This window comes from Ctenopharyngodon idella, chromosome 9 (assembly GCF_019924925.1).
Source record: "Ctenopharyngodon idella isolate HZGC_01 chromosome 9, HZGC01, whole genome shotgun sequence".
NCBI lineage: Eukaryota > Metazoa > Chordata > Actinopteri > Cypriniformes > Xenocyprididae > Ctenopharyngodon > Ctenopharyngodon idella.
Window position 1 is genome coordinate 5,639,853 of NC_067228.1, and position 18,339 is coordinate 5,658,191.

At 34.2% G+C, this 18,339-nt stretch overlaps 1 protein-coding gene across 2 annotated transcripts in view; it reads right to left on the reverse strand.

Annotated features, from left to right (window-relative positions):
• The window catches only part of slc4a3 (solute carrier family 4 member 3), an 83,813-nt gene that overhangs the window by 39,815 nt on the left and 25,659 nt on the right, over nt 1-18,339 (reverse strand). For both annotated transcript variants that reach the window (XM_051906591.1, XM_051906590.1), the window contains exons 3-4: nt 4,527-4,683; nt 657-904 (exon numbers count right to left, since the gene is read on the reverse strand). In XM_051906591.1, the coding sequence (XP_051762551.1) occupies nt 657-904; nt 4,527-4,683 (405 nt within the window). The remainder of the gene's footprint in view (nt 1-656; nt 905-4,526; nt 4,684-18,339) is intronic.

Sequence of the window (18,339 nt, forward strand, 5' to 3'; positions counted from 1 at the left end):
AGTACAGTGGATCAAACATGTTATGAAGCGACGAGAATACTTTTTGTGCGCAAAAACAAAACAAAAACAATGACTTTATTCAACAATATCTTCTCTTCTATGTCATTCTCATACATTGTTTAAGTCCAGCGTTTGCAGGTTCTACGTCAGAAAGCCGACTCATTATTGGCCAGCTCCTGCGTCTGCATCACACGCATGCGTCGTGCTGCTCACGTGATCAGCTTTGGCCAATACTGAGCCGGCGTTCGGACGTAAACCCAGAAGACTTCACTGTGCTTGCTGTGTCACCTGCATAAGGATAATGAAAGGGAAGAGAAGAAATTGTTGCGCACAAAAAGTATTCTCGTCGCTTCATAACATTAAGGTTAAACCACTGTAGTCACGTCGACTGTTTTAACGATGTCTTTAGTACCTTTCTGGGCCTTTAAAGTTTTGATCATATTGCTGTCTATGGACGAGTCATATATCTCTCGGATTTCATCAAAAATATCGTAATTTGTGTTCTGAAGATGAACGAAGGTCTTACGGGTGTGGAACGACATGAGGGTCAGTACTCAATGACAGAATTTTCATTTTTTAATGAACTAACCCTTTAATTTGGTGCTGTACATGAGGTTATTTACTTCAAAAATAACCGTACTGTAACTTCAAGTTACCTGTGGCAGCTCTTCAGATGGCTCAGTAGGCGTGGCTGCTTGGCACTGGCCCTCCGTCTCAGACTCCGCCTCCTCTTCATCCACTTCATGAATAGTGGGCGTGACATCTGACGGGGGCATGGACGTCTTCTTTTTCTTCCTCTTTTTCTTTCGCCGGCGGTCCATACTGAGCACCCTCTTGCGGAAACGCTGCGGGGGGAGGTGGGTGGACAGGGGGTGGTGGGTGTGGTGGAAGGTGTGCCGGTGATCTGTGCATAGAGAGAGAGAGAGATTAAGTAAGGGATGATGTTCAGACTGCAAACGGCTGACAGATCATGCAAAAGAAAGAGACTGCGGAGTGATACGAGAGACTAGTACAGGTCAATGATTCAGTTTATTGTCACTACACAAACACATTTGACCACAGAATGCCACCATTGATCAGATCAGAATCGAGTATTCCACAGAACCATGTAAGAAGCAATGATAAGGTCTTTTAAAATTAAGCAGCTATAGCAACATCCCCATTAGTTAGTTCCTCTCACTCATACTTCTCTGTTGCCAGGTATCTCTTTTTTCACAGGTTTAAATCTTGAGTGTTATATTTAAAATGTATATAAAATAAACAAGCACTAAATCAATTAATAAATGTCATGTGCAGACTTATTTCAGGATTAAACTACTTTATACACCACCGTTCAGATTGGAGTTAGTATTTTTTTTTTTAAATGAAGTAATACTTTTATTCTGCAAAGATGCATTAAAATGATCAAAAGTGACAGTAAAGACATTTACATTTTACAAATGATTTCTATTTCAAATAAAAGATATTAATTTGCTGTTCACAAGAATCCTGAAACAATATGTATCACGGTTTCCACAAAAATATAAAGCAGCACAACTGTTTTCAACATTGATAATATTAATAAATGTTTCTTGAGCAGCACATCAGCATATTAAAATGATTTCTGCAGGATCATGTGACACTGAAGATTACAGTAACAATGCTGAAAATTCAGCTTTGCATCAAAGGAAAGTCGCTTCAGAAGCAGAGCATGAACAATGATGATCACAAAGACAAACCATTTTTTTCTTTGGAACAACACTGATTAATCATGCACAATAAGATCAGGAATGTGTACTACGGCAAAATGAATACAATTTGTGTGTTTGTGAATTTCATGTTGACCTACACTGAGACTAGGGCTGTCAAAATGGCTGAAAAAACTATATTAACATTTTATACTTAAATATTACTATTACTATTCAGTTAGAGGTAAAAATCTTTTGGCTTGTCTCCTGAGGCCACAAAACAGTGCAAACGAAATTCAAACAGAACATGCCGTTTTGACGCTTTTTGATGTGGCGTGACAGATCGCTGTATAGACGCCTCAGTTCAAACGGCAGCGTGGAGCGTGAGTGAACACGATCATCTCTTCCTTTTCACTACTACAGAATGAACATGAATGAACATGAAGGTATGTTGAAAGATACAGTACAACTTACTGAAATGTATCATATCAACCGTGAAAATTGTCAGTAAAACAGTTTGTAAACAATATGTCATGTAGTATTACATTTACCTCAGAAATACCTTTCAGTGTCAACAGCTTGTTAGTTCGCTAGAGAAATGAACTGTTTCGCTAAATATATCAGCCTAAATATAATTATATTTTACTTAATCTGTTAGTTAATGTAAGGCTTAAATAAATCCGTCATGAAAACAAGTTATGACAGCCACTGTGTAAATGATTATATTTCAACAACGAATTAAAGAAACAGAAGTTAATGCAAAAACTGCATGTTTACATTTACATGTTTACAATACATACATTTTTATTATTATTTGAGTGTTGCTGATTATATCTAAAAATAAATAGCAACTGAATTTAATAATTTGGGCTCTGTTCTTAACTGTAACCTATAGTCATGTGCAAGTAAGGGCTCCCTAATAGTTTACAGCATTAGCAGAGAAAATTTTAATTATAATTGAATACATTTAAAGACAGAGACAGAGTTTGTTCAGTAAAACATTGTTTAATAAAAAAAGAGAAAAAAAGGTTTTGTTTTCTCACCCTGCTGTATCGAACCCGTACCGAACCGTGACTACGAGGTACGTACCGAACCGTCATTTTTGTGTACCGTCTAGTACTTGTTTACATAGAAAACAATGGAAAAGCAGTGTAGAAAATGAATTCTGTGTGAACAGCTTGGTTATGATTTTGACGTAACCAAGATCTTCACCGCATTGAGCTTCTCTGTTTCTGCAACAACACTTACATAATCATCGCATCTCGTGCGGCGCTGATAAGGCTTCTTGACAAACACCTAAAATTCGAATGCAAAAACGGTGCATTCAAATTTTAGGTGTTTGTGAAGAAGCCTTATCAGTGCCGCACGAGATGCGATGGATTTTTATTTTAAATTCAGTGAATATCTGAAATTCCAATTTTAATTTGACATCCCTAACGGAGACGTTAAAGTGTGATTTGTCCTGTGTTTAGTGTGCCTCTCTGAATGAATCACAGGCTAGTTTACACCTCCCACTACTGTCGCCACATGTAGATGGAAACGTAGGCCCTGATTTATCAGGGTCTGGAAAACGACTGGCACAGACACAGCCCTACAGGAGGCCAGGGAATGTAAGAGAGCCATTTAAAAGTCTTCTCTGTACTTCGGAACTGCCATGTTCTGTACAACTTCTGCAGAATTACGTGTCTGAACATGGAATGTTCTAGCAGCCTGACACTTTGAAAACATTTTAAAGTGTAAAAAAAAAAAAAAAAAAATCACTGTATCTTTGGCCTCATTTACAGGGAATCCAATCACAAGTTCAGCACTAAATGCAGCTCTAAACACTACCATGCTAAAAGGCAAAATGCATTTTGTCAAAACTGGGTCTCTTAGAGAGTGATCTCTCATGTGACAGATGGGTTTTGCTCAACAATGTTCAGATTCAAAGAAAATGGAATGTGAAAATTGATATCAGATCAATCAAAATTCAATCAAAATACTTTTATGCCAATTTCCCTCAGCGTTTCAGTGTAGCTGCTGCTTATGTGTTTTAACAGCAGAATAGATCCAAAACGCTGTGATCTGATCACTCAAACCACATTTGAAGACAGAAAGAAATGCATTTTATTGCATTTATAGTATGAATGCTAATGTATCATTATAGACCGCTTTCATACTGTCAATCACCATCCGATAGAAAAAGGGACTTGAATAACAATAAGCATTAAACTTGAAATGTTTATAGTAGTGTTATTGTAGTATTATTTATATTATTATAGTATCTATTAATAATTTGAAATAGCTTCTGTTTTTATATTTCCAGTTTTTAATTTTAATTTTGGTTTAAGATTTAGTAATGTTGTAATATATATATATATTTATATATATATATATATATATATATATAATGTTCAGTTTTGCTGGGTTTTTTTGTTGTTTTTTTTATACTTCTATTTAGCTTACATTTTTATTCCGGCTTTAGTTTTAGTCATTTTAGTGCTTTAACCTAAACTTATCTATATCTAACCTATGTTTTTCATCTAATATATATATATATATATATACTTCTCTTTATTTCAGGTTTATTTCAATTAGCAAAATCATTTTTAATAGTTTTAGTTCTAATAGTACAAACAAAATAGATTTTAGTTGTACTTAACAATAAGTTATAACACTGTTGTGGTAATATTAAAATATTTGTCACATTTTTTTAACAACAAGCAGGAAAACACCTGATGTAGTCTATGAAATCAGAATCTTTCTTGGCTGACCACTACACTTGTGATTGGATCATCCTAGTCAGATTTCAAACCTTTGCTAAACAACATGGCTTGAAGAAGCACATATAATTATGGTTAAACGTCAGACAGTACTTACACTCAAAGTCTTTCTCATTGTAGCTACGGCCCATTTTGTCTGCGCCATTGATGGCAGACTCAGTAATGATGTCCCCAAACCTCTCCACAGACAAGGCCTTCTCCCATTCCTCATCTTCTTGTCCTGCTGTGGAGCCCTTCTCTTCTTCCGACAAAACCTGCAGATTAGATCATTTGAAACCACACAGTAAGTGCCAGACAGATGTTCCAGATGCTAAAATACATTTGAGGAAGTATGGGAAATAAACTTGAGGCCAAATGATTCCTTCTGGCATGCTCTGAAGAGTTCGAGTAGTTACGGCCAGATGTTTTATGTTCTCTGAGATTGAACCACAACCACACGTCCATTAGCACTCACCCAGTGCACCGCAATTCTGGATGGCTTATCACCCATGAAGAACAGGGCATCATGGTGACTGAGAGGCATCACTGAAGATTCTAGGTGTTTTTCTAGTTTTTTTTTTAGTTTTTTTTTAAATAGTGTAGGATAGGACCACGTGTGCGTGTGTGTGTGTGTGTTCTGGCATATGTGGTATAATGACACGGGTATGACAACGTAAACATGGTTTACTTCGTGTGTCCTCGTAAATCAAATGGCTTAAAAAAACTTTTTTTTTTCTTTTTTTTTTTTTTTTAAATTCAAATAATGCAGAAAGTTTTCTGTGATGAGAAGGTTTGTAGGGGTAGTGTAGGGGGATAGAATAGAATATACAGTTTGTACAGTATAAAAATCATTACACCTATGGAGAGTCCCTGTAAACCACATATACCAACAGATTGGGTAATGTTAAAGCCATTCTGTGTGAAATAGTGAGGGGTAATGGATTTTGGTAAACTTTAACCTCTTAAGCTCAGGGATTTCTGCCTGGATTTGGCCTACCCAAATTGAAAAGCTTCCCATACCCACATACAGTGCTCTAAACAGCAAAATGTTGGTGTCATTTTACAGGAAACCTTTTGAAGTTACATAAAGCACTACTGAAAGTGATAAAAATTATAGTATATTTTGTCTATTTGTAGCTGTTTGTGGCTGATTGAAGCAATCATCAAAGTTGGAATGTGACGCTTGCCTTTGAAATTCCTTAGAATGAGAGCTTTCTTGTGATATATGACTTGACTGTTTTGTGAAAAAAAATTAAAAATACATATTCGAAGAAAATTTTCTTCGCAATCATTAAGCGGAAATTCGTGTCTGGGACCAATGCATATGTAAGATCAATTTTACTGCTTTATGTATCATAAAAACAAATATTTTCTGTAAAGATTAGATTCTAAGCTTTCACATGATACCAAATATGGGGTGATACCATATAGGGAAGCCTTTAAAATGGATGTGTAAACATTATAACGTGAATTATGACAAATTTGCAGTAGGTCAAGTTAACATTGTTTAGTAAACAGATTTCCGCACTAAACAAAAATCATATAACAAACACGATAAATGTAACCATTTAAAAGAAAAAATATGTTAACTTGACTGACAGCATCATTTCCACTTTAACATTGCCCTGTCAGATTTGGTAATCCTGCAATATATCTGTTATATATCTACATCAGACCAAAATGCTTTGTAAAATACAGAACAGAGAAGTTTAGACATCACCAGAGTGAATTTGAGGAGCATTATAGACAGTATGTCCAAAATAAAAATAATAATAATTATTATTGTTAGAATTATTATTATTTTGGACAAACTGTCTGTAATAATATGATAAAATAATAAAATATATTTTTTTATCAATAATAATAATAATAATAATAATAGTTTTTTAATATTAATATTGATATTAGTATTGTATTGTCTTTATTATAAAATGATAACATGATTATTATCAATAAAAATAATAATAATAAAATTTGATTATTATCAATAAAAATAATGATAATAATAATTATTATTATTATTATTACTGCACAAACTGTCTGTAATAATATGATAAAATGATAAAATATGACTATTATCAATAATAATAATAATAATAATAATAATTTTTAAAGAATGATTACTGTTATTATTTTTATTAATATTGATATTAGCATTGTATTGTTTTTATTAATAATAATAATAATTAATGGACAAACTGTCTGTAACAATAGTAATATGATAAAATTATAAAATATGATTATTATCAATAAAAATAATAATAATAAGAAGAATTATTATTATTACTATTATTATTTTTTATTAATATTTATATTAGTATTTTACTATTTTTTATTAACAATAATAATAATAATAATAATAAAATCTAAATTAACCATTAAAACTCAGTAGTATCCAGATGGACTGGATTATTTTATTACTGTACTTGATGCATAAATAATCAGAATGGCAAATCACAAACATAAAAAAAAATGATATGATGATAGAGCAAGCAATAGCACTCGGACAGCTTGACTAAAAAGATTATTTCTTGAAGTAAATGAACCTGTTTCACAGCATCGCTCACTCAATGCAGCTGTTTCTCTACAGCACTTCAACAGATTCCCCCTCTGCGCTCACGATAATGAGTTAGAATGATTTGCAAAAACACAATCTTCTACTAAAAAAACAGATATTTTACATTAATATCTTATAGAATCAAGAGTATGTCTTCATTAAAATCATCACATTATCATCATGATCAAAATAAAACAAAACCCTTAGTCAATGAATGTTGGATGAGGCACTGGAAGGACCAATCATATTTTAGCTGCCCATATGGCCCCGCCCACAGTTCCACCTATGGGAGGCATCTAACATTTGGCTCGTGAGAAGAAGGCTTTGAAGAGCGTGGGTGGGATAAAGCACGCTGACAGGCTACAAGGCTCGCAGATCAGTCAGAGTAAATGTCACGGTGTCAGCAGGAAGTCAACAGCAGCCCTGCAGCGCCCCCATTAACAACCACAACTGCATTCAACAGCACCTCTGTCATGTCCAACAAGCACCAAGACGCAGAACGCCCAACTGAACTCGGCAAGCATAAAAGCCAACAAATCATTTACCCTGAAGCATTAAAACAAACATGAATCTTTTAAAATAGCCACATATTCTTTAATTCCTCAGGAAAATAAGCACGGGCAAAAGGCAGGCCTCTGCATAGTTAACCAGAGCAGATGGGGCAAATTCGGCAAAACTGAAATGAGATGAACGAATGAGGGACTAATTAAGGAAACAAAGTCTTCTTTGTTGTCTGTGCCCGTCGGCTTTGCGTAAATTAATGAGGACAACATTTCATTAAGCTCTCCGTGTCTGCATGCTGTGTGCCGCTCTTTTATCACCGCTGAAGTGGTGACTTTAATGAAGACACTGACCTGTGAAGTCAAATGATAAACGGCTTGCTCTGACAATACAGGAGACTTGGAAATGAGCCAGTGTGGGAAGGAAACAGAGAGGACGCTGGAAAAAGACCCCTCTGCTGTATTTCACAATTTCTGCTCTTTCATGCCCGCTTTTCCAACCCTATAAAGGGGTACTTCACCGCTGCCAAAATGGGCTTTCAATAAAACTTGGCTGCCTATACAGTAAAAAAGTGAAAAAACTAAAAGAAAATGAATCGGTGCTACCATAGAGAAAACAGAAAACAGTCTTTAGCCAAATAGGTAGGAAAACTTCAACACCCATAATGCACTGTTAACTGCATAACTGCATGTTGCCGTCCAAGGCCACTCCCACCAGTTTGCTATTGATACGCCTGACAAGAGTCAAATACTGCCTTGCTTTAGTAGGAAATAATTCTTAGCAAACTTTTAGTCATAGTGGTGTCGACTTGTATTGTTCCCGGGTACAAAAATTCAAAGAGTAAACGTTTAAATTTAGCGGTAGCGAGTTATTTTTGGTTTAAAGTGAAGGACCCAGCGCATTGTCAGCAGTGGCTACAGACTGCAAAGAATCGTAAATATATCCATGATGGAAAATCTTAAAAACAGTGTTTGTAGTCTAGATTTCAAACGTGATAACAACAAACACAGTGTTTTATGCCAAACAGAGGGGAAAAAGACTGACTGAAACTGGCATTCAGTCAGTTCCGCTTAAACAACACCACCACCACCACCCAAAACGCCATCATGTACAGGTAAGTAAGCGATTCCCATAGTGTTCCATTTTTACCATAATGCTGTTTAAAGAGAAGTACATGACCATTTTCAATGCTAAACCTGTTTTTACAATAACTGTTTTGGTAATAATCCTCTGTCGATCTGACTGTTCGTGGGAGGGGGTACAATAATGTGGAAGTATAATCTGTACTTTTCACAAAAGCTCTGGAACTGTCACACTCAAAACACGTCTTCCAGCGGACTTTGTTGACAAATAAACGGAAATTTCTCGGCCCAGGTAACATGGTGAATGAGTAAACATTGTTCTTTTTTACCACAGACATTGTAACAATACAAAGTGGGTTAAAAATCAGTGAAGTTACACTTTAAATGTCTCTCGAGCAGAGCTTGGTTGAGAATCTCTTTCTGTCTGTAAAGCATGTGTGTGTATCTTTGTGTGTGAATGTCACAAAACCTGTCAAAAACATTTGCTGCTAATATTTTACCCCAAAATCAAATGGAAGAAATACAAAATTTTGTTTTGTTTAAAAGGGACCTATAACGCCCCTTTTACAAGATGTAATATACGTCTCTGGTGTCCCCAGAATGTGTCTGTGAAATTTCAGCTCAAAACATTTATTATAGTTTGTCAAATTTGCCCCTATTTGGGTTTTGTGTGTGTCCCTTTAAATGCAAATGAGCTGCTGCTCCCTGCCCCCTTTAAAGAAGAGGGTGGAGCTTTAACAGCTTGCGCTTCAGTTGCTCAACAACAACAAAGCTGGAGAATCTCACGCAGCCAAAATGAGGATTGTCAGTAACGGTGTTCAGCCTTACATTGTTCAAACCGGAGTCAGACACTGATGGAGAGAAGAAGTTACAATTTTTCTGGACATTTCTGAATGGTTATTGGATAAATTTGTGTAGTTCTCTTCTCTAAAGCAGCCCAACATGGCCTCACCCCCTTTGTTGCATGTTCTCGAGGGCAGGGTTTATGTAAATTTTGGGATTTGTGATGTCAACAACCCGGAAATAAGCTCATTATAGTCCCTACAAGCCATTTGTTGTAGTCCTTAAAAAGTGATTTCTGTACAAGAAAATATCTCCCTTTGCATTGAACTTTGAGCGTCATAACTTTGCAGATGTTGTTTATGCTCAAACAGCAACATTACACACTAACTAAAGTTAAAAAAAGTGAAATTATAATCAAGGACCCCTTTAAAGAAAATTAAGTCTAATTGTATGACTATTAAGGTTTTTTAGAAGGCAACTAAGCATATTTTCATCTCTGATTCTCATAATGCAAATGAGAAAAATAGTAATATATTAATTAAACTAAGTTTTATTTAAAGATCATCATATTTTTTGTGATGCCTATAATCCATCATATATATAAGAAATGTATATTAAGATCTTATATTTTTAAAAATAAAATGAAGCATAGAGATGATAGATAGATAGATAGATAGATAGATAGATAGATAGATAGATAGATAGATAGATAGATAGAATTTAAGGGTGAAGTTGGGGTGAAACCTGGTCATGTTTTCATGAGCAGTAATGTAACATTATCCCTTTTCTCTACCTCTCTGTTCGGTCACCTCTCCCTCACTCATTCTGTTTCTCTTCTGTAATTGCCCCTTCTTAATTAACATAATGTAACAAAAGACCAAAACAAACAAACAACAGCAGGATTTTTAGAATAGTACGTTTTGAACAGCATTTCCCACCGTTTCTGTTCTCAATGAAAATGAAGAACCCAAACAGCATTTGCTCTTGCAGTTCTCTGATTGTGCAAATGTTAATGGCTTGAGCGAGACTGAGTGCAAGCGCTCCCAATAAAGGTTACGGATTGCAGCTCTCTTTATTTCAACTGCGAGGTGAACAGAATGACAATGGGAATCCAGAGAGAGCTGGCAAATGTGTTTGCTTGCTGTTAGCAAGTGCTCTGGGTAAACGGTAGATAGAGTTACATACGTCATAGGTGGCTGCCCGCTCTGCCGAGATACTAAGGGCTGTCACAATACCAACATTTCAGTAGTCAATACCAAAGCAGTGAAATTTCATGATTCTGTTCCCATTATACAAAAAAAAGAAAAAAAATGGTGTGTGTTAATGGTTAATGAATGGTGTGTTTCCTGTCCCGCTTTTCAGAGGCAGTGTTCTGTTGCATCTTGTGAATTTGATCTTGCAGTCTGTAATGAATGTGAAACACTTAAAAAACGTGTTGAAGCTGCAAAAATGAGAAGAAACATCTTTCTGTTTAGTTGTCTCAATAGACTTTTAGTGATTCAAACTATGCTAACTATCACGTGACTAAGTTGATTCGATTCATAAACAAATGACTCTTTAGGAACAGGTTCTTTTTTCGTGAATCAAACACATACTTTGCGACCGGTTCAGTCTGATTCCCGAACAAATGACTTTAGTCAGTTCTTTTTAGTGATTCGAACTATGCTAACTATCAAGTGACTAAGCTGATTTGATTCATAAACAAATGACTCTTAAGGAACAGGTTCAATTTTCGTGAATCAAACACGTACAGCACAACCGATGCAGTCTGATTCCCAAACAAATGACTCTTATGAACCGGTTCTCTGTAGTGAATCGAAAACATACAGTGTGACAAGTCGTCTGACATCTGAACAAACGACTCTAATGAAACGGTTCTTTTATTGAATAGTCCCCACATGATCTTAGAGAAATAACAAACCACAACCCAATCCAACGATTCAGTCAATTCCCCACGGACAAAATCAGGTCCCGCCCTACATTTTTTCTTGTTTGAGAAGCCGTTTCACTTTTTTAAAATAATAGTAATAGTAAGTTTGTCACAAGTTCTGAAGCACTGATTCCAAACAAAAGATTCATGAAGGTTTCAAAGCTTTGTGAACGCACCCACCAGACTCCCTCGCTTCAGAACAAAAGCAGAATACTGTAGGAAACAGTGGCATGTAGCCTCAATTAACATTGTGTTTCAAGTAATTATTCAAGTAAACATTAAGTAATAGAGAACACATTGCGTGGTTTTCTCTTTTTCCTCAAGGCCTGATCGCTCTTCACAGAACAAGCGCACAAATATGCATGTGGGTGTTCGAAAGCAGCCGCTTTTCAGTCAGACAGCCCTCAGGTATCAAATAGAGTCTGTATTTAGTACTTCTGACACTGCAGAAAACATGGTTTCATTACATTTTTAATTTTAATATCAACTTGAAAGGTACCCATTCTATTGATATCCTATTGTGGGTCTCATCCCTCTCAGCTGTGAGAGAGTGAAGAGCATCTTATGTAACGGAGACCAGCTAAGAGGCACTAGCAACTGACGCTAGAGGCTGTGGTCTTTAGCCTCCTTGTTAGTGCACCGGCCTCCCATGCCGGAATAATGCCGGTTTGAATCCCGCTCGGAGCGGTGCGAGTAGAACCGGTGGGGTTACACTTATTCTTTGTCTGCACTCCAAACTGAGGAGGGCTGCTTGACAAAGAGTGTTCAAGGAGCTATTCTGGTGCTCGAAGTGTCGTCTACAGGTGCAGCTTTGCCTGCTCAGACTGGCCTGGATATCAGGTGACTGTGGAGGCACACCTGAGCTTATTGTGTAAGTACAGAATACTCATTCATTCTCACAGTCCCACTATTTCCCAAAAGTGCTGACCTTTTCAGGCAGCCAAGGACAGAGAGAGCCAATCCCTGCATGACTAACACTTACACCAGGGTTGTCCGCCATTTAGAACTGAACTGGAATTAAAGTAGCACACTGGAAATGTAATTTTAATGTAAGAAAGTAGAATTAAAATGGAATGAAATTCAGAGAAATTAATTTAACTCTTGTGGGTTGTTTTTTTTTTTTTTTTTTTTTATATTAATACATTTAATATTTCAGTATATATTTTTAATTTATATAATTATTATTTTATAATATATAATTTTTCATTTTTATTATATTAAAAAAAATCATATATTGTATTTTCTGTATGTGTATGTAAAAATATATTATTATATTTGATATATATTATTTATTAATTTCAGTATATTTTTATTTATATAAATTATATAATTTATAATAATATAAATTATTATTTTATAATATATAAAAAATATATATATAATTAAAAATTATATATAAATATATTTTATATATATATTTTTTTAATTATATATAAATATATATATATTATACATAATATCTAATATATATATATACAATTTTTAATTTTTTTATTTTTAGATATAAAATATGAATTTATATTATTATAAGTTATATAATTTATATAAATAAAAATATACTGAAATAATAAATAATAAATATCATATATAATCATATATTATTAAAAATAATTAAAAATTATATATAAATAAATGTATGTATGTATATATATATATATATATAATTATCAAATATTAAATAAATCATACAATTATTATATTAATTATTTATTTAATATAATATACATATATATAATTATTAAATATTAAATCATATAATTATTATATGAAATATTTATTAAATACAATATAATATAATTATATATAAAATTATTAAATATTAAATAAATAAATCATATTATATAAATTGTTATTTATCTAATACAATAATTATATATACATATATATATATATATATATATATATACATCTATATATATATGCTGTAGTTATTAATATATATGCTGTAGTTCAATTTTTTGAGTTTCCTGATGACTACTGAAATTCTAGTGTTGCAACAGATCTGCAGCCTCAGCCACGATGTCAAATCATCCACCATTCTCCATCTAGCTTGGGTGAACAAAACACAACATGTCCCCTGAGCCCTACTGATGCTCTCAGTGATGTGTGTCGGGTCTCCCTACAGCAGCAGTGACATTCACAAATGTTCCCAGAGCAAACAACAACTTAATGTACATGTGGCCTGTAGTGATAGAAAGACTATAGGGCCTAGACAACTAAAAACAAGACAGATACACGACTGTATACATAACATCAGGGAATAAAGACCAATCCCATGAAGCATGTGAATCAAAATTAATAATACAAAGAACTTTGAATTATTACTGTAACGTATGAAACATGTTATATAAATAAACTTGCCTAGCCTTGCAGCTCAAATACTTCAGCAGAGAGAAGAGATGAGCTGGATAAGAGACTGTTGCTGTCTCACAGACGCTGTCAAGGAGTGATGGGAGATGAGAATGATGTAAATGAGATGTTTTGTTTATGCTTGTTATCGTGAGTCATTGGCTTATAAACAACTCCATTAGCATCATTAAAGAGCTGCAGGCAGAGACACCTTCCTCTCCTTAAAAACAACAGATCATCCAGCTCACTGCTGGCATTTCACTAGCACACTACGACAGGATTCACAGCATCTGCCCGTTCTCACAGTACCAGCGATGACTCACCGTCACTATGGAAAAATAATTCATCACGCGTTTTTGAACAGAGAGGTAAATACAGGCAAAAAAGGCCTGCTTCCTTCTCTCCAGGATTTCAAATATGTCAATAGCAGGTCAAATGTAGCAGTTTTTTTTATGTGGGAACTGTAAAAATCACTAACAAATTCTGACTGATTATACAGTGAAACAGCTAAATATAAATGATGTAAACCATTTATTTTACTATGTGCTGAGAGATAAAGATGCTCCAAAATTATACAAAATCAATAAATAGACAACACATTTTCCTACTACAAAAAAAGACAAAAAGCACATAAAACTTACTAACATTTATACTAAAATGAAAGTCTAAAAATAAAAGCTAATTCAAAATATTGATAAATACTATATTAGTACATAAATAATATTCAAATAACACTGCAAATTAGTCTCAAGCTTATCATTTTATGTGTACTTAGGATTCATGAGACATAAATATGAGCTAATTATTTATATAAATATGTTACTAAAAATAAAACATGAATAGTATATCGTTAAGATGAATTGTTACTGTAAATATCATTAAGGAAAAATAATTGTTCAGTGGTTTTGCAACAAGAATGGTCCATTTTAAGCCTCTTCTTATTGATGGATTCTGGGATTTAATTATCAAGAATTATGAATTATGTACAAATCTAATTATATTATGCATCAGTCTGTTCGAGCATGCAAGTCTGTTTACAAATCATCTAATTGAGCATGTGGTGAATAATTACCATCCATATTTTTCTGTACAGTAAACCACATGCTGTAAGTTTTTAAGAATCAGATCAATGTTGCCCCTTCCAATCTGAACAGGTGGCATCACGATTGAGGGGCAGTGGTTACCCCAGCTGTATACGGCGCTATGAGATCATCATTGCCATGACAACCATGAGCTCAGACCACTGAGAATAGAGAGATCCGTCTATCCTCGACCCCGTAGAGTGTAAACACTGATAAAGCAGCGTCTAGCGGGGTCCTCAGGGGACCGATTAGGGCCAGACATCTATTCCAGGGATAGTCCACCCTATGCTAGGATCTCATCTCTTATTTCGCTCATAAACACACTAAGGCTTGGGAAAATGTGCATGTATGTTCAGGAAACATAAACAAACAACATCTCATCATTGATCTGCTATGACAAAAACTGTAATTTTCCATCAGGATGCATTTTTACATACACTTTTTTTCACAGTAGTTTCTTCTACTAAAACAAAGACTATTAGAGTGCGTTTAACAGGAAAATCAGTCTTTTATACTTCAAAATTTCATGTTTAATTCAATGTGTTACTTATGGAAGCTTATGGGATAAAAAATAAAAAGGTAATTGCGACATTTTATGTCACAATTCTAATTTTTTTCCCCCCTCAGAATTGTGAGTTTATGTCTTGAAATGTGGATTTTATAACTCACAACTGAGTTTATATCTCAAAAAAGTCACAGTTAACTTTTTGTATTATTTATTTACAGTGCCATGGGCAAAAGAAATTATACTTTACCCATATTGTAAAAACTGGGCAAATAATAAAAAGACAATCAACAGACGACACATTCTATTAGATTAAATCACAAAGTCTGAGTCATAATGAATGACTAAAATAGTCTGACTCACCTTTTGACTGGATGTTTTTGGCAATGTGTAGTTAAAGGGTTAGTTCACCCAAAAATGAAAATTCTGTCATTAATTACTCACCCTCATGTCGTTCCACACCCGTAAGACCTTCATTCATCTTCGGAGCATCTCCTCTCTCAAGATCCATAAAGGTACTAAAAACATATTTAAAACAGTTCATGCGAGTTCAGTAGTTCTACCTTAATATTATAAAGCGACGAGAATACTTTTTGTGCGCCAAAAAAACAAAATAACGACTTTTCAACAATATAGTGATGGGCCGATTTCAAAACACTGCTTCGGAGCTTTATGAATCGGATCAGTGATTCTGAGCACCAAAGTCATGTGATTTCAGCAGTTTAACCGTTTGATAGGAGATCCGAATCACTGATTCGATTCGTAAAGCTCCGAAGCAGTGTTTTGAAATCGGCCCATCACTATATTGTTGAAAAGTCGTTATTTTGTTTTTTTGGCGCACAAAAAGTATTCTCGTCACTTTCTAATGTTAAGGTAGAACCACCGTACTCAAATGAACTGTTTTAAATATGTTTTTAGTACCTTTATGGATCTTGAGAGTTACATTGGCATTGCTGTCTATAGAGGCCTCACTGAGCCATCGAATTTCATCAAAATATCTTAATTTGTGTTGCGAAGATGAACGAAGGTCTTACGGGTGTGGAACGACATGAGGGTGAGTAATAAATGGCATTATTTTCATTTTTGGGTGAACTAACCCTTTAAAGGATCAATACACAAAAGACCTTGTTGTAATAAATGCTCATTTAAATACAAAAAAAAAAAAAAGGAAAAGAAATATGATACAAAAACAGTACTGTGTGTATGCTCTTAGGGCCAATTCATGCATGTCAATGGAAACACTGTGCAGCTATAATACACTATTTATTAAATGTTCTGTCCTTTTTCAAGTGAGTTCAACAGTTTGAGCAAGAAACTCACTGGCTCACACTCCTCCATTCACAGGAAAGCTTCACACATTTGTCTATATAGGGTGAAGGAGCATTTCTGACTCACCCTTCTGGACTGCAATGCAGACGCGTAAATTCAGGCTGACTGGTTTTAAACAGCTTTATTTGTCAGTGCATTTGGGAAGCACTGAGTCTGTGTTGGAAGTGAGAGAAGACCATTGTTGCATAAATCTACCTCTGTCCATCCTGTCTGTCACTTATTTTGTTTTCTTTCCTTAAAGTCAACAGGAAATGTTGCTTGTAACTCATTTTATATCCATATTTGGATTAAAACATTGTGAAAATAACATGCACTGATGAATCCTGCACAATAAGAACAGTAACATGCATTTAGGATGCATTTTGATTTCATGTTGACTTTCTTGTTGACTTTTTTACAGAACCCTACTGAGCCCCGGACATGACATGCATGAAAAAAAATAGTAGGCTAAATCGTGTGCACGATTTATTCATTTGCTCCCTCGATTTACTAAAACGTGTGCACGATTAACTATTTTGTTCCCTCAATTTACTAAAACGTGCGTACGATTTACTATTTCGTTCCCTCGATTTATAAATCATGCGCCCGATTTATAAATCGAGGGAACGAAATAGTAAATCGTGCGCACGTTTTGGTAAATCATGCGCACGATTTAATTTTTTTCTTGCATGTCATGTGCGGAGAAAAAAAAAATATTTTCTGTTTTTTGGGGGAGAATTTGGTTGCGTTTGTGAGTATTTACAGCACTTTTCTGAATGCAGCTGGTATTCTCTTTAGTTGCAGAGTGTTGAACTCTCTACTGAATATACAGTCAGTATACCTTGAACATTTAATTCATTAATACAGTTTATTCACTATAGTTTAAAAAAAATGGTAATAAAATATGAAAAAAAGATCTCAGATTTAAACTGTGTCAGAAAAAAATAATCTTAATTATGTCAGATAACACTTAGGTAAAACATGGTCAGGTCAAAGTGTCTGAATCATTTTTGGTTCAAAATTTTTATCAGTTTTACTGGTAGTCCACTGTATGAAGAATTTTTGGGTATAATATGTCATAGTTTACTTTATTTTGCTATCCTCACTTACAATGAAATATAGTGTCCTAGTAAAAATATATCAAAAATCTAAAAAATGTCTGAATAATTTTTGGTTCGACTGTAAATCAAAATGAGGGAACGAATCAGTCATGGGAACGAATTCTTGATTCGTGGCCATGATTTAACTAAAACAAGTGAACAAATTAGTAAACCGTGGCCATGATTTACTAAAACGAGGGAACAAATTTTTAATTCGTAGCCAAAATATATGTTTATGTCTGCATGTCATGTGCGGGGCTTAGTAAGTATTGACTATAAATGTAAAAAAAACATTAACTACAAAAGAAAACTGATTAACCTCAATTAATTATTTTAACTGTCAATTGACAGCCCTTATATAATAAGAAGAACCGTTATTAATAATTGAGCAGCAAATCAGCATATTAGAAAGATTTCTGAAGGATCATGTGACACTGAAGACTGAAGCAATGATGCTGAAAATTCAGCTTTGGAATAAATGACATTTAAAATATATTAAAATAGAAAACAGTTCTTTTAAATTGTAATAATATTTCACAATATTACTGTTTTTACTGTATTTTTGATCAAATAAATGCAGCCATGGTGAGCAGAAGATATTCTTTCTTAAACATTTCAAAAATCTTAATTATTCCAAAACTTTTGACCGGTATTGTATATGTTGGTAATCAAGCACACAATTTTGACAAATATTGAATTTGATTTTTTTAAAAATCACATGAATTCTGTCTGTT